The sequence below is a fragment of the Neocloeon triangulifer genome, unplaced genomic scaffold, assembly GCF_031216515.1.
Source record: "Neocloeon triangulifer isolate White Clay Creek 2 clone unplaced genomic scaffold, ASM3121651v1 ptg000022l, whole genome shotgun sequence".
NCBI lineage: Eukaryota > Metazoa > Arthropoda > Insecta > Ephemeroptera > Baetidae > Neocloeon > Neocloeon triangulifer.
The window spans coordinates 2,324,611-2,345,786 of NW_026775562.1; the positions used below are offsets into that span (position 1 = coordinate 2,324,611).

Consider the following 21,176-nt stretch of genomic DNA (forward strand, 5'->3'; position numbering starts at 1 on the left):
TGTTGCTTGCGAATTCAGCGGTCAAATTTTATGCAAATTGGCGCTAGCGAGTGGCGTTTGACCCTAGTGGGCTTTGGCGCCGCATTTGCATGCAAATTGAAGGGCTTGTTTTCAAAAGATTATTCGCAGTGCCACAGATATTGGCCTTCAAATATAATAATAATAACGCGCACAGGGACAAGTTTCGGAAATGCGCTGGCCAAGGGTGACACCCAATTCCCATGATAAGCTGAAAAATATTTTATCCACAAAAATGCTGTGGGAGAAAATTCCTTTTCTACGGAACTAAAAAATACAACAGAAGTAAGATTTCCAGTTTTTTTCATGAATCATCGGCAAAAATCAAAATTAATGAAACGAGTTTAAGGAAATGATTTGTACTTTAGTTCATTGCAGGATTAGTTTGTGCATTTGTGGATTTCTTAAAATTTTTCATTGCGACAAGAAAATTGATTCTTAAAACGTGAATATTTGAAATAAATTTCGGCACTAACTTTTCCCGAATTGAATTTGATGCAGTTCTTTTATCGTGGAAAATTCCACGTGCCGGAAATTGGAGTCAATTGGAGGGAAAGGCGATGCTCATTAGATCGAGTGAAATTGAGCAAGCCGCGCGCGCAGGTGGGCCAAAAAAAGACGTAACAAGCGTGGGTTATGAAAAGCGAGCGGCATTCAATGGCGTACAGAATTACTCCCCACCGACGCATATAAGAGTGGGATTCGCCTCAGTGTAAATTCTAAAAGCATTGAATGCGAATTTTTTTATATTTTGCTAAAGGAAACTCGTTTTTGGAATCGATTCAGGAGGAAATTCAAAGCTTTGAAAAATAAAAAATAAAATACATTTTTTAATGCGATTCCAATGATATGCTGGAGGATTAGGGTTTGATCAAAATTCGCGAAGTTACGTAAAATTGAAAATTTCCCCGACCGCCATATTTTAAAATGGCTTCCATTCGCACAATTCCAGGGCTATTTTTCATGGATTTCAGAATTTTTGTTACAATATGTCATTGTGACGGTGACTTCACTTTTAGCCCAATGAGATTGCTTGATTCCTATATTAATTGTTGTTTTCATAACAAATTTAACGGTGACGTTCAATTTTTTGGTCACCAACAGATTTCTCAATCTTCCAAAATTTGCATATTACGTCTTATTTTAAGGAATGCAATGCACAAGGAATTTTGTAGTGAAATTCGAATCAATCAAGCTTTCCTGATTATTTCACTGCCAATTCTCAATTTGATAAAGAAATTAATTTCTAATGAAAAGTTAATTTCATGTAGGCAGGAGTGTGTCAGAATTAATGCAATTCTATAATTTTTAAAAGTTCTTCAAGTTTAAAGATTCAAAATTATAAGCAAATCTTCCATCAAAATTTTTGAAAAATTAATGTTCATTTTTTTTTTTTACAATGTTGGATTCATCCCATTTTTCTCGCTTCTTGATATCCTTAAAAAGGAAAAACCGTCTTCACACATGCGTGACTCTTGCGTGGGGAAACAATTTGGGCGCGTTTTTTTACACTCGGTTAGACTCAATTTCGGCGCGGCGGAAAATAAATAATGGGGAATGGCGAAAGTGTAACAAGAGCGCTCCAATAAAAGAGGAGAGATGACAATAATAAAAATACCTCGGAGCCGCGCACACGTGAAATAATTCCTTTATTGCGTCAAATATTATTGCCCGGACGTAAACTGTACTGTTACCGAGATAGGTATAGGCAGGCAGCGAGCGATGAAATAGAGCCTCGCTTTGTGGCATTTTATCGCGCACCAGCCGACCGACGTGCACGGACGGTCCAATATAATAATGTAAGATGAGGCGCCGCGCCACACCAGATAATAAATGAAAAATGCGCCAATAAATTTCTCACGTATCCCTCCTCTCACATTCGTTCCGCCGAGAGCCAAAAGGTTTTTCTCCTTTTGCGCCAATTCGTTTTATTTATTTTCTGCTTTCGATCAAGAAAGACGAAAAAGGAGTGGCCCAATTTCAAATTCAAGCAATAAAAATCCCCGTAAACAAACGAAACGGAGATGAAAATTTATTAATTGAAATATGTCATTTATGATCAAGACGATTCCACAAATATGTTGGATAAAAATTAAAGATGTTATTAGTATCAGATTGCCAATGTGTGAAAGGCGGTGAAAGTTTTTTTTCCTATTAATATTTCTTTCAAATTTTAATTGGGTTCTAAAGTGCAGGAATCTGATTCAAATTTACATGACAATAATTCCAAATATTTCTAAATAAGTTTAAAATTTTATTTTGAATCAAAATAAATTTTGAAGCAGCAGATATATACTTGAAAGTATGAAATTTTTTGTTGCACATCATGACACTTGACGTTGCATAATTTTCAGGCGTTAGGATATTTTCAATTCTTCATTTTAGGACATTTTCTTTAGGATATTTTCCGTTAGGACATTATCTTTTGGACATTATGAGGCACCTCATTTTAAAAACTTTTAGAGGCAGCCATTCGATTATTAATTTAAAGTATCTTTATTTTTATTTTATTATTTTTTTTTATATCTTTTAAAACTGTTTGAAGTTTTTTGTACAATGAATAATTTTTTGTTTTAGTTCATGTCTATATTTTTTTAGAATTCATATTTTGTTGGATTAAGAATATATAACCGTTTCATAAAAAGATAATCGTGAACAATGAGAGCTTTGCGGGCCGTAACTCACAGGATAACAAACACAAATCGCGAAACGAATTTCAATTTGTTCTGCGGCACGCACGCGGCATCATGCAAATAAATAAATCAAACGCTGCCCCGTCATAATTCACAAGATCCGCCCACTCGCCGCTCCAATTTCACGGCCGACGGGTCAAAGAAATAAGAAGCGAAACTTGAATTATAAACTCATTTCGCCTGCATTGATCCGGCACTCATATTGATTGCGCGAGTAAAAAAGCAAAAATGCAATAACGCTCGAAAAAGTCTGAATTTTTTTCCGGAGCCACCGGTGCAAACCCTCTCTCTCTCTCGTCTTCGCAAAGTTTCCGCTTTGAAAGAGAGAGCAAAACGTGAATAGTACTTAAAACTGCGCGCAGGACCACCCGAGCGCGAAGCAACGGGTGCCTTTGTGACTCGACCCCCCACCCCACCCCGCCGCCGACGGAATTATTCATGGCAAAAAACTTCAAGTCTCTGTGCACTCGTCGCTAATTGTCGCTGCATCCTGCAGTTATAAGTTTGGCCAATCGTCCCCCAGCCGACACACACGCATACAACCCTTCAACCTGCCTCCCTATTGTCTTTGCTGTCGCCGATGAAACAATAGGCACTTCTTGTTCGGTGTGCGGGGGGCGTTTATAGTCGACGATCGGTCACGGACCTCACACACTTTCGCTAACAAGCACGCAAACACTTTGTCAATCATAATGTGTCTGATTATTGTTGAAGGGATTAATTTTTTTTAAACTTTGAAAAATATGCAAATTTTTCATCTGAAACGAGATGTTGGGAAAGCTGATTTAGACCGCTATTAAAATTTCATCAGGGGCCAAGGGTTGATTAAATTAGCCCTTGAATCGCCCTCATTGTTTCAATAATAAAAATGGAAACGTTATTAGAAGTTGATCACATTTTTAGCTTTTTGTTTGAAATAAAAAAATTACTAACAGTCAAATTTGGTGAGAAGTAAAAATCTGGTTTTAAAATCTCAAGAAATAACAGAGTTTATTTGATTAAAAAAATCACAAATTTGAGACAAACCCGCTTTCACCTTAAATAAACATACTTAAAATTACTTTAAGATTTCTTGCAATCATTTTATTTAGTTAAATTTTATTCAAATAATTTATTAAAATTATTGTTATTTAACTGTCCGTCCACATTGTTACAAATATATTGTTAAAATTCAATTATTTCAATCAATTTATTTAAAATGAACAACTTCTGAAACAAAATTTCACCTAAAATCAAATATTTGAAACCTTTAATGTAGTTTTTCAATTTTAAAATTGAAAATTTATTGACACCTTTTAATAAAAAATGGGCAAAATAAGGAATATTACACGAATATCATTTTTATTTTTGGAATTTGCACCTTATTTCAAACACTTGAATTCTTTCCATAATTATTATGCAAGTTTCGGTGTCATTTTTCCTTCTCTAAAAATTTCAAAATTTTGATTATGATTGCTTATGGTCGTATTTCAGTAATTTGAGAAGTATTCCATTCTTTCAGCTATATTTATCTATAGATTAAGTGTTTTCAGTCTTTCTTTGAGTCGTACAATCTGCCCCTACAGTTACATGTGATTTTAAATCTGGTGTTTTATCAGTTGTTGCTTCTATTGTAATCTTAACAGTTGATTTAAGACGATCAGAGATTTAGTAATATATTTCAGTGAATTGAATTTTAAAGGACTATTTTGATAGTTTCTATCTTGCCAACTTTCTATATAAACTTAGCACTTTATTCAAAAATGGAACTGCGCAGCCAATAAATTAAGATAATTCAATTCCGTGTTCTTGAATAGACGGAGATTGCGGACCAAATTGATGCGAATTTCGCCTTTCACTGCAGCTGTACGGCGCGTTGCGGCTGAAAGGGAAACGGAGGCTTCTCGTGGAAACAATGCACGTTATCAGGCGCGTCAAAACGAACCTCTAATAATATTCCATGGTGCGCGACAAGCTGGGGGTGTTCGTCGGCAACAAAGGCGGCGAATCTCAACTTATGCCGTATTATTTGCTTTCGCATGCGGGCCCCCAACAAAAGCCATTATTCACCAGTTATTATTACACACACGCTCCACTCTCTACACATGTGTGAAATTGTACCTATACCTCGTTATTTCGCAGAGAGACGCCGTTTATTTGCCGGCAATTTCGCGGAGGGGCGGGAGGGGAAATTATTTACACGCGAATTTGAATTCCCCATTGGGCGCGAGCAGCTTCCCAGAGCTGCAATTTGGGTTTATTAATTGCATTCTCGCCGCGCCCCGGCTGGAATTTATTGTTATTCGCCGTGCGGGACCAACTTTGGAATGGCCTTTTAAAGCGAAACAGCCGCTCTTTAATATGGAAAACAAAACCGGTTGTAAATATTCAAATATGATTCAATTTTTGCAAATAAAAATAATGTCAGTGAATAAATAACATATAAAATATTTCTTAAAAAAACCTGCTTTCCAATTTTAAATCATACGTTTTCGATTCTGTATTCGAGTTGCCGTTATTTGTCCTAAATTCATTTGTCCTAAAACTGATTTGTCCTAAAAAAAGGGTCCTAAATTTAAAATTTAAAATTTAGAATTAATTAATTGATTTATTTTGTTACTTTTACAGTTCATATCATGCATTCAGTTGATACACACATAAAGAACCAATTGCACGATTTAGGTTCTAGAAATTGATTGGTTACTGAACAGATCAAGGTCGCGGAAATATTTGTTAATAGAGTCAAGCGTTATAATTGGTTTAAAACCTTCCCCCACCACCAAATTTAAATTGGCTTCAAAGTATCAAGTGTGACACTGAATTGTAAAGGCCAGGTCACGAGGAATCTAATGGTGACCCCCAGTGACCTCTAATGTGCCATTTTAAGTTATGAGAAAATTAAACTGAAAAAAAATTCTAGTTCCTATTCGCTGTTTTTTTTTTTTAAATTTTTAAAGCTATCACTAGAAATCGTTTGATAGGAGCTTTAAAAATATTAATTATTTTTCAACCATTTTTCCGGTCAATAAAAAATTCAAAACATATTGATTCAATTTTTTTTGGCCCATCAGCTTTTAGGTAAAGCTTAAGCGGAATAAAAACCGCTCAGAAAAATCTACTCTGGTTATTCAGACAGACAGATATGGGATCATATTGAGCCGCGACCGGAGGTCCCTGCTTTTTTATTGGCAGCGAGTATTTTTTTTTCACTCGTCCGATATTCAAATATTCCGTCTGTCTGGCAGCCGATAAAATAAAATAGAGAGGAGACGCACACCGGCCGGAATTGGGGCGCGCTGGTTTTTTACTCCACTCCCTGCGGGCCTGATTTTTAATCACTTTCCAGCTGAAGCTTTTTAAAATTATTGCTGCTCGCCCGACCGCCCGCCCGACCGACAGCGAGTCTCATTTCGATGCGCGGCCATGTCCTCGCCCTGTTCGTATATGGATCGAAATAAAATTTGTGTATCGGCATTTGCCTCCCTAACAAAGGCCCGCGACCGACGAGCCGGCGCGAAAAAGAGAGGAAGAGAAGAGATGAACCTCCGCTCCTCACCTATATACATCCATCAAATGACGAGAGAGACGAGGTGAAACCAAAGGGCACACCACCATGCGAAGCTATACCAAAAATTGTGAAAGTAAAACTTCCTCAAATTAAAGGTTTGATTACAATATAATTTGAAATAAAACTATGCTATTAATAAAATTAAACTAAAAAATGGATATATTTGAGGAAAAATTCATCAATTTGATATTCAATTAAAATTTATCCCTCTTATTAATTCGGATTGCAATAAAATAATTATCCTTTTAAAATTATTCAAGATTTGATGGTGGATTTCCCTTGTTTCTTGATTATTTGGTCGATGTCATTCGCGCCTCAGCAAGCTCGGATTTTGCGAAGACGCGCCTCGGGGCTGACAAGAAAAGACGGCGACGGAGAAAATTCATCAAATCAGCCGCCGCCTCTTCTCTTCCCACCAGCGAAACACCTTTCACAAATAGCAGTAGATTATTACGAACGAAATGCCTAACGCTTCACTTGCCTTCGGAGAAATTGAGCTTTCAAAGAATTCGGAGAAAATCAAAATAATTACAGTTATTAAAGAGATGTAAATTTTTTATATCTTAATGTTAAGCTTTGTTTCATGAAAATTAAATTAAAAGGCGATTCTAAAAATTAATTTACCTCGGTAACTTTAAAAGAAAATAAATAAACACTGGTGGTTTTAAATTAACTTGTACAAAAATTTGCGCAATTAATCATAATTTTCTTTTGTTATTGCAAAAAAATCCAAAATTAAAAAATGAAAAAAAAGAAATTAATTTTTTTTTTTAAATGCAGATTTTAATGAGTCTAGAGTTCCATTTATTTTACTTGTGTATCAAGTGCACGTTTTAACTTTCAAGTTTGCATTAAGGAAGGGAAATGTCTTTATGCTCGCAGTTTGAATGGTCTTGCGAATCAAAAAATGATTAGTAGGTTGGTCTCATTTGGGCGTCACGCACAACCGAAATTATACCTCGCGACGACATCTCGAAAGACTGCCGATCATTATTTCGCATTAACGACGCCACTCGCTCTCTGGTGCTAACAGATTATTACAAACTCGCAAATGAGACCTGTAATTTCCGTTCGACACACTTTGCGAGCGAGAGAGAAAAAAATCGGAGCAAAAGAGGCGACTCGTGCGGAAAAAGCAGCTGCCGGGGGAGATCGCTTTGAATATTTAATGCCGCTCCTCTGAAAGGAACGCCTTTGTCACTCACTTTTGTATCGCCTCTAATTTTTCCATCCAGTAATTTCATATAATTATACCTTTGATGAACCTGCAGAGCCGATTACACCATGTCATTTCCACGTAAAAATTGATGAATTTGTTCTGAAAGGAATTTTCCATCGATTTCCACTATTTTTGTTGCATTATTTAACGCAAACTTCAGAAATGATTGAGAAAATCTTGTTAGTTTTATTTAGAATTTTGGGGAAAGTTTTTTATAAAAAAAAATTTCTCAGTTTCTGTTAAACGTAGGATAAATAAATATGAATAAATTGTAAGAAAATACATGGCTTACGCCCTGAAAAAGTTCATAGGTCAAAGTTCAAGGGTAAATTTTTGAACCTCTAACTCAAAATGTGACACCAAATCATTTCGGAATAAATTTTTCATAATTTGAAATTGGCCCAAATCTTCACTTAACAAAATTTTAAGCGCCAGTTTTTCAAATTTCTAGATAATTAGGGTCAAAGGTCAATTCAGGTGGACTTTCTGCTACTCTAGAGGCAATTTAAAGATGAATGTGAATTAATTCATCTGACTTTTAAATTTACCAAGAAAACCATCGAAGGTAACCCATCACCCCTTCAGGGTGAAGCAACCTACGCTCAGGGTCTCTCTCAGTCAGGGTTTATGTGAACTTTAAGAAAGGTACCTTCATAGGTGTCAAAACATATGTTTTTGTCGACACAGATGACTAAATTCAAGTAATTTTATAGCTAGAATGTAAACTTTAAACCATCCATTAACTGGTAAATTTGCATAATTTTTTAAACTTTCAAACTGCTTTGAATGGGCGATCCTCTTTAAGCAAATAATCGAAGTGTGGGGGATATAAGAAGTGCGTCTTCGGCTCGTTTATCATGCGGGCGCGCATTAGCGAGAGTTTCTACTAACCCGCCACCGAACTATCTCTCTCTCGGGCGAGTATGAAAGCTCTCTCGGCTAGTGATAATATTATTATCAGCGAAAGCAGCCGGAATTAATGCGGTGGCAGCCTTAGTATTAGGCGGCGGCGGCGCGAGTTATGAGGTGAATAATGAAGGCGAGCTACCCAGCCGGGCTCGCGCGCGCGATAAAATTAAAATAAATGATGCAAAGTGACGAGATGAGAAATGAATGAATGAATAGGAATTACTCTCTCGGGCCCCAAACTTCTGCATCAGACACCTCCTTTAAACTCGGCACGTGAGTTGCCCCTTAACTTTCAACTTAAACTTCCCAACTAATTGACTTCAACAACTTATTTTTACATGTGAAATAAAAATAATAATAAAATTTATTGACTTTGTAGAAGTTCCATTCGTTAATTTGTTTATTTTCGGTTGCAATAAAGTTCAATCAAGTCGGCAATCAGATTTTATGATGTCCGTAATCACTTTCTTATTGCTTTTTATTGATATTAAATTAGCTTGTTTTCTTTTTCGGGCTCACCGGCACGCGATCGAGACAAAGAATTGTACGTTTTCATAAAAGAAGTGAAACTCCAATTTGGTTAAAAGCAGTTTACTGTTAAAATTGAGACATAAAAATCTGAGCGCTTCAGAAAAAAATGGAGCAAAGAAATATCAGAAATTTAAAAATATTCCTCATCGCTACATTTTTCACTTGCAATTCTCAAGAAATGATTCTCGCGGAAGGATTCTCGAGGAAAGTTTCTGCCATTTAAAAACCACCGCAGAACCATTCCTTGAGAATCCTTGCGCGAGAATCGCTTCTCGAGAATCAGTTTTCAAGAATCGCTGCAAGAATCGATTCTCTCATATTCTGACTTACCCTTTGCATCAACTGGCGATTCTGATTGACTGACTAATTTTCGTGCGTGCGTTTATTTCAATTAAATTGATTGCCCGCCGTGGTGACTTTTCTCGTCAGGGGATTGTGGGTACTGTATTGGAAGCAAAGACAAAGAGCCGCGGGTTCATATATTTTTCCGTCACTTTCTGTTCCGCAGTCGGGGGTGCTTTTCCATTGTGTGGCCCGCGAGAGACGTGTGTGTGTTTTTTCTCATCATTGTTATTACAATCAGCGTGAGTAGTGAGTGCAGCCCGCGTGCAATGGATTTGCAGCAGCCGGATGTGTGTTTGATTTCTTTTGTCTCGTCAACGAGCAAAAACAAAACACGCACATCATGTTTTCGATACACATTACGCTCAAATGAGCTGCTAAGTCGAGCAGTCCTTGTTGGTAATTAATTAGAGAGATACGTTATGCTGTGGGTTTGGCTGCATGGTTTGGGATCTTCATTTCCATTCATTATTTATTCTTGCAAAAATTCATCACAATTATTTTACTTTCATTAGTCGCAATGATAGATTTTTATTCAAACAATTCATAATTAAAATTAAAATTTCATTGCAATTATTATTTTTTGACAGTTTTTATTCTAAAAAAATGGCGTTTGTTTGGACAGATCAGATTTTGATTCTTGATATTTTGTAAATAAAGTTTTTTAGTCAGAAATAGATTCATTGTGACCTTTTTCTAATTATAGTAAGATCGGACCAGTTAAATCGCAATTTAATTAAAATTTGTTTGCTCATTTTGGTGCTTTTGACTTACTTAACTCTCCGATATTATCTTTAATTTTGAGCGCGATTTGCATGAATTAATTTTCAGAATTTCTCATTAACGCGAAATTCCTGTTCCACTTTTAATTCTCTCGGCGAACGTTGTCTGGGAATTCGCCGCTGGCTGCATAATGATGCGCGCGTTATAAATAAAATTCTCTCGCAGGCTCGTTCGTCTCTCATCTGGAATTTCTGGGTGCGGTTTCCAGTCGCTTCTCACTCAGAGAGGAAGGAATTCGAGCCTCGTCTCGGGCGCAATATTATCTTCACGCCACTTCTTCTCGCTGCTATTAAAGTTCCGAAGCGCATTCTCCGCTTATTATATTGCCTTATTCTATGGATCATGCAGATCTCGCTGCGAATCTAAAAGCTTTCAAGGCACAAAATGCTTCAATTACCGCCAAAAGAGAGAAGCGACTATATCTAAATCGGCGATTTCCAAGCACAAAGGACCTTTTTTTATAGAAAATAAAATCTGATTTATGTTAAAAGGTTCTCGTTAGTCAAGAGTGGCTGTTGTTGCGACTTTATTATTATTTTTTCTTAAACATTACATTCAATCTTAACCCTTACAGATTTTTTTTTAATTTGCATCTCGTTGAACAAGAAATCCACTTGTATTTCCAGTCCTCTGTAAAGCTTACATTTTTTCAGTCTGACTGAGCGCAGAGACGGACTTGATAAGGAGGCGCCTTATGAATTTTCCATCGCGAATTATCATTTAAATGGGGAGAGGCAAAACAACGAGATGAGACGAGAAAAGTTTTGCAATTTCGCGGGTGTATCATCATTTGTCTGCCGGGCGGAAATGGAATGATTATTTTCATTTTTGTCATTAACAAAAAAGCTGGCTGCAGCGCGCAAAAGCAGTCGCGGTGTAATTTTCCCGGCTTTTTGTAATTATTTTTTCCCAGCAGGACTCGGCACAGACGTGCAGCACGCGCGGATTCCGTGTAAATTGTAATCAAAAGTTGGCGAAATGATGTTTCGCCAGCCGAGGGAGGAGACAAGAGAATCGATTTGCCTCGCGGCAAACACGAATTTCCATCAAAACCGCACATTTTGAATTAAAAACCGGGAAGAAAACAAATGTATGATATCAATGAATAATTTATAATTTTATTTTCAATAATATTTTAAGTCAATAATGCTTTTATAAATTCTAAATATTAATGATCCATCAGAAAATTGTTTTTTTTTTTTTAAGGATGGCTCAACAAATAATTTTTTGCATAATTCTATTTCTTCAAATTGAAAATCTACAAGAAAAATATGGGCGAACCTTAGAATTGTTTAATGCATTATTAATTTAAAATTGTTAATATAATTCAACCTATGATCTCCTCATTTTTACTTTTAAAACCTTTGTGATTTTAGAAGATGTTCCAACTCTGCAAAATATTTGATTAAAAGATTCAATTTTGAGATTGGCCTCCGGGTCCGAAGCCGGAAAGTTTTAGTCCTGTGGCCATTCATTTCATTCACACAGAGCTTCATTGAAAGATTAGAACGCTCAGAAGCTTTGTGATTGCGTGTGTGAGGCGATCCGAATTTAATTACGGTTTTGGTGTCGAGAACTAACGCTCAGAAGTTTTATTGTGCGTAATTAAGAAAACGCTCTATATGCAAATTTATGCATTGCAGGACCGAGAGGAGGAGAATGCTGTGCACGACGCGCGTGGTCCTCCTGCTTGCAGCCGCCCTAACTAGCAGAGGTGAGTGCTCAATTATTTAAAACTGCACAGAGATGAAAATATAGAGTACGTGCGAAATGTGCTGCCCGGTCCGTTTCGTCTACTTGCGCCCAAATGAAGTGTTTCGAATTCATCTGACGCACACGCTGCGGCAAACCGACGCGTAGATTAAACTCTGCCAGAGATAGATACAAAAATTATTCATGATTCTCTTAAATTTTTATTTCCACGTTCTGAAAATTCGTTTTTTAAAAACTTTTACTTTGAAAAGTTTTTAAATCGTTATTCGAATAGATTTTAAAAGATAATTCCGAGGATATGCCACAAAAATCAAAATCAAAATTGATGTATGTAAGATAAAGTAACTTAAATTTGGCCGGTTTTTGTTCCAGTTGGCTGAGAAATTAAAAATTTGAATAACCTGGTTATTTTCCCCCACTTCTGCTCCACAATTCATTTTCTGGAATCGTCAAAATTAATGTGATTAATTTTAGTAGAATTTTATTCTTGTTATAAGTTTTTTTTTTATTAATTGCCTTCTTCTTTCAAAGACTATTTCAGTGAAAGAAAATATGATTTAAACAAAAATTGTCTAAATTAGCAGCATTTCAGAAGTGTAGCTGCCATTTTATTCAATAATGGCTGCAACTGGAAAATTAAAAAATGGTCTGAAAATGATCTTTGGAGTCGTTTCAAGCAAATTTATCCGAATTTTTGAATGCAAGATATTTTTAGAAAATTTCAACGCCCTTTACGCTTTACACCAACTTCTATTGTGAAATGAATTTTGGCTGGAAATTTCATTTTACGATCGGATCGAATATTCGCAAAAGGTGTAACAACGAGGCGTGTGCAAATCCATTAAATGCGGACGCAACAACACCGCAACAGACACGGCGCGTCATCGAACAAAGCGGTCTGGTGCGGTCTGGAATTCCATCAGTATCATTGGGGGCGGCAATGATGCAGGTCGCTGTCAATAGTCGAGGGCGTTTCATCAATATCATCGAGATAGCGAGCCGCGGAATAAAATTCCGGCGCCGCCACACGCACTCAACTGAGCCTCTCCATGCGATCGGTTTTCCGTGTCAAAAGGGAACACAAGTGCGCGCCGCGACCCTCCAAATACTGCCAGGTTGGAAATTCTGCAGGACGCCTGTCGATTCACTCGATGAAACCGCCAGAACGTGACATTTCAGTTAAATTACGACCCTGCAATGATTTTCACTCATCCGATATGTCAGTTTATTCTATATTATTATCAAAAATATTTTAATTTCTAACCAGACTGCATTTTTCACGTCAAATATTCATAAATTTAAACAGATTAGAAGTCGTTCTTAGACCTCAATTTCGAAGTCTTACGGCTATAAAGATTTCCTACTAATTTTTATAGGTTTTTTCAATGATTCCTTGTTTAAAGTTTGAATTTAATTCTCCTTTTTTCAATTATTTTCAATTTTATTAAGTTACATTCAACTATATCCCATTCACGGCCGCTTTTTCATTAATTTATTTGCTAATTTCAGCGAATTACGTAATTATCGTCTCTCTTACACGGCGCCAAAGTCAAATGTTGGCCATGTTTCGGAACAAACAGCACGTGTGGATTATTTGAGCGAACGGACTGGGGCCAATAATGATATTGCCTCGCCGGGCTTTGAACAGAGGCAAATATTTATCCCGCTAATTAATACCAAACAACAATGGCCGTGCGACCGAACGGCCAACGTATAGCATAATGAATATTTATGCATGGCAAGCTCCATCATCGCATCGATTTTCCATCATCGGCAGCCACTGACACACAGAGCCGCGCTCAAAATTCGGCTCGCTCGCCTCGTCTCATAATTATTTATCGGGGCGATGATTTTTTTTACCCTCGCCCTTTGTCTTTGATAAACACTAGGCTGGAAAAAGGGGCGCGAAATTTATACACACAGCGCCTGCTTTGTGTCAAAGTTTGCTTTGTTATTAAATTGCTTTCGCGCCGAATTTGCGACGGCCCGCCTTGCAAATTGCACCCGACAGCCTCGCGAAATGAAACTCGTGCAAAATTTATGTAGCGACCTTTTTTCATCCACGTCGCTCCAACGGGCATGATGGAAATTTGTTGTTAAAAGTCAGCGAGAGATAAAATATTTCTTCATATTTTTATATCTCAACTTGATAGAATTTAAATGATATGTAAGAAAAAACAGAGTTTCAATTTAAAAATTCAACAAGAATTGAAATTTTAAGAACGCGGAAAACTTTTTAGCCGCCATTCTTAGAACTTGAATAAAGAACTTTATATTGTAATTTTAAAAATAAATTATAATAATAAACTTTTTGGCTCAACTATGAATTAAATGGCTTGAATCAAATTTCTTCTATTGAAACTTTCTTATTTTAAAACAATTAGCTGTTGATTTTTGATCTATTATAAAGTTTTTAAATTATCTGCGCTTGTGCTTTCAGAAGAAATAATCAGAAATTTTCTACTTCAAGCAAAACGACGAAAACAATCTCTAAATAACAATTTTGTCTTTTTTTTTTTACAAATATTGACACAATGGAAGTCATTTCGTTAAAAGTAGAATATAAACGGAGGAAGTTGAATTTACGTCGCAGGTTGAAGCGTTCCGGCCTCGAGGGTTAATTCAAACGATGGCAGCCGTGCATAAATACGGCAAAGAGCGAAAACATGTAAGCAAAAGACTGTGTTATGAGTAGTTAAGTTGATATTACGACCTGCTGATGCCATTCGCTCTCTCTGGAGTGGCGCACAATCCCGAGCAATTTGCAACGAGAGGGCTCTCTTTGCTCTGCTGCTTTACCCTGGAGCGGCGACGTCTTTAATTTATGTGCGGGATTTAAATCTCCCTTGCCGGCGAACTCTCATTTGTTATTGCACCAAAGGCCGCGCGCCGCCACTCGACGGGCCAAATTTAACACTTCTAATTTCGTAATTTCGACGCGCACTCTGAGAAACTACCCGCATTAAAGAGCAACCCTCGAGCGTCGCAACCGCCCCTTGCTCCGGAATTCCGTGTTTTAATTTTGAACTAATTTAAAAAAAATAATAAATTAAACTGCCCGTCCAATAAAAAAATCTTTTACTAAGAATTTTAGACTTAAAATCCGCAAAAGTAAAATTGTAGGTCTCAGGTCAAGGACACCACTTTTGGTGACTTTTGATTTGACCTCAAATTCACTAAAATTGAAAAATTACCCAGGATTTTTGTTTTAAATTCTAAAACAGAACATGTAATTTGAAGTAAAAATCAACATACTTAATATTTTTTTATTATTAATAGAAAATCATTATTAGAAAATAAAAAACTTCAAAATTTGCGCCTGAAAGAAATTTTAAATATGCAGCTCGCTTCTCACCTGTGTCAAGCGGGTTGCCTACCTTGCACTTATTATTTTTTTTTAATTGTGGGCGCGGTGTCGGCTTTTCCGTGTTCTAAACTGGAAATCGGAGCGCCTTGTTTGCTCGGCGTCGTCGCGTAATTGTGCGTGTCTCTCTCATTAAACGGACGCGCCGAGTGCGGCTGCCTGTTTAATTGATCGTAATTATAAACCGCAACCAGGAGAGGTAGGGAACGAGAGAGCGAGCGTCTCTCCCATTCAAATCCGCAGCCGCATCTTGCGCGCACAAATAAATTCATTAACACACGCTCGAGACGAAATCGCTTTCTGCCGCACGAAGAAGGAGCTTTTCAGGCAAAGCATCAACACGCTCAAGAGGCGAATTCTCATTTACGTGCGCGCAGGAGAAACAAACATCTTCCGCGTCCTAATTGCTTTCTGAAAATTACAAAATTTTATCGCACAAGAGCTAAAATTTTATGTTATTAAAATGTAAATGCCATTTTTAATTTTTATAATTTCAAATAATTTTTATTAATTTACATTGAAAAAATATGAATAAATGCGCTCATTATTCGCATTGAAGAATTTCTTAACCAAATTAAGTCATTATGGATTTACTTTCTAACTTTACATTTACTTTGAAAGTTGGACCAAAGAAATTTCCATAATTTCGGTTGATCGCTTGTTTTCTGTGAGGAATTTCGGCTAATTAGTACGCCGACCGCTTGAATTAAGTTGTGAGGCACGTTCGACCCCTTTAAGTATGCAACCCGAGCCGCGTGCACGATGATAGATAGATACGCGGAAAGAGCCTCTTAATAAATATATTCCCCGCTATCCCGGCAAAAGTTTCACGAGCGGCGAAACTTTTTAATGAAGAAAAACATGGCGGCCGCCGATATATGTACGGCGCTCTTGATAAAATATATATTGAATTATCTTTTCATCGTACGTCCGTCCAACTACTGCTTTATTACTGCTTATTTAATCTTCTTCAAGAGAGGAAAAGAAAGAAAGAGACGCGGCAGCAAAAAATAGTGAAGAACTTCGCGATAAGCCGAATTACGACCCAACTTTGCCGATAAGTGAGCTCGTCAACAACCCTTTTTCAGATATGCGGCGGATTTTATTTGTTATTTTTTCCATTTCAAAAAAATAATCATTTTATAGGAAATATCAACTGTTTGCACTGATTGAGTTTGATTGTTTCGGAAGCCGTAATTATTCCATCAACAAAAATGTATTTTTTATTCTTTACGAAAAAACGTCACAAAGGTGGGTGCGTATCCGTGTCGAGGAGGCGGGCAGGCAATCAGCGAGCGCCGTTCGCTTTCATTATTGTGGCGCTGCCTACCTTGGGCGTATAAAAGTTAATTAAAAAGTAATCAAAATTTAACGGGTTTCCTGCGAGCCACTTTGACACAGGCCGAAAGGTTTCTCCTCGACGATATCGCTCTCATTTATCTCGATTCGCACACATACACGGCGCGCTCGTAAAATTCGCCCTCTTTTAATAGTCCCTCGCCACCTCTGGGTGCAAAAAAGGGCAAGGACAAAAATCGCCAAAACGGTTTTACATCCAGTTCAAAGTTATGAAGTTTTGATTCTTTATTGAAATAAATAGGCATATAAAAAGACGATTTCAACGATTTATAAAAAAGTGATCTTAAAGTTAAAAAAAAACTAAAATTTAAGAGTTTTTACCAATTTACTCACAATGGCTGCCAGAAAAAATGTGTGTCGATTGAAGGCAAGTTTGAAAAATTAAATTAATTTATACTTTTTTCAACCTTTTTAAAAGAAAACCTATTTCAATGAACATTATATTCCTCAACTTGCCGAGACAGTCACGTAGTTGCGAAGGTAATAAAACAATTTCGCTTTTCCCCAGGTGGATTAAAATTGTGACACTTTGCTGCTGGGGGTAGGCTCTGGTGACAATCGTTGTGCGCCACCAACGGATAATTACCTCTCCGCTGGCTGCGACTGAGTAATTGCTCTTTCGCAATTAACATCAATCCGTGAGCGAGAGAGAGAGAGAGAGAGATAGAGAGAGCGGCGACGATGATGAGTTTGCGACGTGCCGCTCTTTGGTGTGGTTTTCGCCTCCACCCGCCACGCACCGAATTTCGCATGCTAATCACGTACTGCAAATCCGTCGTGCGAACCTTCATTGAAAAATATACCCGAGAGAGGGGGATAGAAAGGGTTCTGGTGGAGGCTAGGAAAGTCAAATATTTAAAAATAATTTTTTTATTTTGAATTAATTTTTTCTCTAATTTTTTATTTTATTTTATTTCATATTTTTACCTTCATTATTATTAAATTTTTTTTACATAGTATTTTTTTTCTTTAATTTTTAATTTTATTTATTTTTTTACGTTTCGTATTTTTTCCTTTAATTTTTATTTAAAGTTATTTTTTTTTTACATTTTGTATCCCTTTTGCTAGCTAATCTTCACTTTCCCTTCACCATATTTTTCCACATTATTTTTCACGTCACTCCTGATTAAAGTTTGATGATGCGACTCGATCGGTGTGTTTGTTTACAATGTTTGTGCCGATCTGCGGCGTCGTCCTGATTGGATTTTCTTTTTACTGGCGGCGCCGCATTTTCGTGGGCCGTGAGTCGGAGAAGAAAATGACAGCCGGAAAGTCGCTCTTGTGTGTCGTTGTGTATCGATACGGGATTATATTGTCTCTCTCTTTTTATACCGCTCGTCACATGTAGTGGTAAAATCTCATCTCTGGCGCTGACAGTCCGAGAGTGGCGCAAAAAATGCGTGTCTGCGCCAGCAGAAAGCAACGACGAGAGAAAGAGAGCTGCTTACTTATCCCGCCGATAAAAAGAAATCTCGCGGCGATGGAGAATGTTTGTGAAGTCCCATCGAGCAAACATCGCTGCACGTCAAATGTATATACCAAAGCAGAAACATTCTGCCAGATGTGTAATCGAAATATTAAAGAGGCTGCGCGTGACGTCCTTCACTTTGATGGATGAGCTTCAAACTTGCTAAATTTTCTCTTATATTGAATTTTAAGTTGATGCAAATCGAGTTAAAACTTGAAGTGAAGAAGTTTGAAATTAGCTCAATCTTGTAAATAAATGAAAAAATTACAAACGATTTGCATTCTTTTTATTGAATTTGAGAATAGAAAATTTTGTTATTAATATTATTGTTCATTTTTCTTAATTTGTCACATTCTGTACATTAATTTCAATTATCAATTTTGCCAATAATTTTGTTACAAGCTTGATTGCAAGTCATACATTTTAGATTCTTTGAAACAATGAGGGATCATTCAACAATGGAATTAATTTTTCATTGTTGTTGGATCAATCAAAATGTTGCCATTATTTCATCCAAGATGGCTACCAGTTCGGAAATTTGCATAATTAGTGTACACAAAAATCATTTCTAGGGCATCTTTGAACTTTTCTTGGAAAATTATGTAATACGGGAAGTATTAATTTTGACTCTCTAAAGATTAAATATAAAAACTTAAAAAGACGACTGAAAATCAATGTAGAGCAGTTTTATATACATTTTAGCAGTCCATAAAACGTTGCACAGGATGGATATTATCCGGCTGCTTTACCTCGGGAATTTACGGCGCCGTTAAATACAATAAAAGTCAATTTCGGCCTTCTAATAAAACGGCCGTAAAGCGAACGAAAAGCCGGCGCACATATTTCACATGCGAAACTCGGATTTTATTAAAACAAGCCCGGGGCGAATTTCTCTTTGTGCGGCTCGATTTCATCGCCGGCTCAGCCAGTGTGCGCAACTTATTACAACGTGTGTGTCCATGTACTCGAAAGTACATAAGGCTAATATTGGACTATAATCTGGAGAGGAAAATCGCTTTGGCAAATATTAACACGGCTCGGATTTATCACAATCGCTCCCAATTTATTGTCTTGAAATTTGCACAGCTCTCTTTGATTAAAGCACATAAATCACTCCCTCTACAATCGAATTAACTCGTCTCTCTATCTCTCTCTTTCTCTCTCTGCGTGCGACCATCCTCAAAGGCGGAGAGAATTTTCCTCTTCGCCGACGGTGCAAATGGAATTTTGAAACTTTCTGCCGAACGCCGAGCAGACTTAAATCTGTTTGCCTGTAATTAATGGGATTTTGACGGATTCGCACAAGTTAAATTGGAGTTTGATTGGCAAATATAAAAGTCAATTCAAACAAGCTAGATTAACAGTGACAAAGGAAATGAATCTATGGAATATTATTTATAAATTTATACCTAAAGATCCTCCTAAAATCAAAATTTGATTTTGTTTGATTCGTATAGTTTTTCCTCCATTATAATGTATCTGAAAAATTAATGTAAAAGTCTCACAATCAAGTTTTAATTCTTTTTTCAGTTTAAATTAATTAGTTTTTTTTATAGAAGAAACTCACTGATTAAATTCCACTGGATTTGAACTGAAAATCACTTCCAATATTTTTGAAGTTTCCACTTCAAATAATTTGTTATGTAATATTTATTATTTTTTCGTTTGAAAAAAACTCCCACAAACCTTAGTGAATTGATGATATACCGTGCGTGATAGAAACAATCTGATATTCTAGCGATTTTATTAAATTCAGCAGTTCCTCTTCTCCTTCACAAACCTAAATAAAATTCCAAATTTCAATGAATTTAAAAAATAAAAAAATAAAAAATAAAAAAATTCTCAAAACTTAAAATTTAATGTTTTTCCTTACTCTTGCTGTGAAAAGGAAATAGTTTAACAGCACCGTTCCTAGTATTGCAAAAATGATGTAGAGGACGAGGGCGATCGTCAGGTCCCTTTCCGACCACCTCGTCTTTGAATCAACTTTGTTTATCTTGGGCAGTCGAATTTCAACTGAACTTTCAGAAGCGGCCCAACGGGAACAACCTGGAGCAGCAAATGGCCTCTCGTATTCGTCCATGTTTCAAACAGAATGAGCTAATCACAAGGAAACATTAAATGCCGCAATCTAATCGGTTTTCCTGCCTTTGAATAAAACAACCACAAGATCTCTAATTGTGTCAATGTTATCAGTTTAAAACCATAGAAAAAATTAATTATTTTATAGTTTGGTTCTTAATAATTTATAAAAAAAAATCATATAAAGAACAAGAAGTGTAAAAAATCTTTCTTCTGAATGAAAATTTTGAATTTTTTCAAAATTTGTCCAAAATCCCGAGTTAAAATTTGCACTGCACTCTTATTTATTCAATTTATGTTGGTCTTGTTCTCTTCTCTATGTAACTGAGTGAGTGGGAAAAGTATCCAAAGTTAATTTTCTCCGGAGAGTGGCCGGGCAGGCCTTGAGAGACAGAAGTGAAAGAGCTCGCGAGCAATTCCGGCCGGAGATAAATTGGCGTCGTTAAACGGTGCGGGGCCGACGAGAGCGAAAGAGAAGAAGGGAAAATTTGCCGCCCTTCTTGCCACTTGTCTGTCAGCCCGTTGGTTTATCTCGCACACACACACACCAACCAACCCTTTCTATTATTTTCTCTGCATTACCAAAAGCATCGACCCTTTCAACTCTGCACCGAAGAGCAAAAGAATTCGCAAAAACGTGCCCTATCTCGTAGCTGCCGTCGCCCGTCTAATTATGCCTCAGACGTGCTCTCCCCACGCACCCTCTGTGCTACTCAAACGATCAATTTTTGACATTTCGATCAAAATTTAAAGATTTTTAAATTTAAACTCTGTGCTTTTAAATTTCCATTATTCCGAGAAATGATAAAGTAATTTTGAGGTCGCAAACCACCCTTCAATTACGGACTGAGGAAAATTGCCGTATTGATATCCGGCACGACTGCACGTCGCGGCACGCACCACTTGGCCCAGATAATGCGAAACAAATGTACGAGCTCAGAGACTTTGCTTCGTCGTGTCTCCTCTCCCTGATGAATTGATTTCATATGCAAATAATGCGTCGTCTCGCGACGTGTATAACATGTTTACGGATGGATGGAGCCGTTGCCAGGCGCGATTCGCACTCAGGAATTCACCCGCCACCGAACACAATAGGTAGAGAGATGCGTGCGGTCGCAAATTCTCCGCCTAATGTTTGCGAAATTGGA

At 37.0% G+C, this 21,176-nt stretch overlaps 1 protein-coding gene and 1 long non-coding RNA gene across 8 annotated transcripts in view; one reads left to right on the forward strand and one right to left on the reverse strand.

The window, feature by feature from the left end:
• LOC132204857 (cell adhesion molecule Dscam2-like) overlaps positions 1-21,176 on the forward strand; it is a 104,432-nt gene that overhangs the window by 17,145 nt on the left and 66,111 nt on the right. For all 6 annotated transcript variants that reach the window (XM_059633701.1, XM_059633697.1, XM_059633700.1 and 3 more), the window contains one exon: positions 11,686-11,756. In XM_059633701.1, coding sequence (XP_059489684.1) covers positions 11,702-11,756 — 55 coding nt within the window. In that variant the 5' untranslated portion in view covers positions 11,686-11,701. The remainder of the gene's footprint in view (positions 1-11,685; positions 11,757-21,176) is intronic.
• On the reverse strand, positions 17,146-20,022 carry LOC132204435 (uncharacterized). Of its 2 annotated transcripts, none has more exons than XR_009442527.1 (4): positions 19,820-20,022; positions 19,633-19,726; positions 19,356-19,425; positions 17,146-19,217 (listed from the first exon to the last, which is right to left on the reverse strand). It is a non-coding gene; the product is annotated as an uncharacterized LOC132204435 (long non-coding RNA). The 2 variants fall into 2 exon arrangements; XR_009442526.1 differs by having other exon boundaries at positions 19,514-19,726.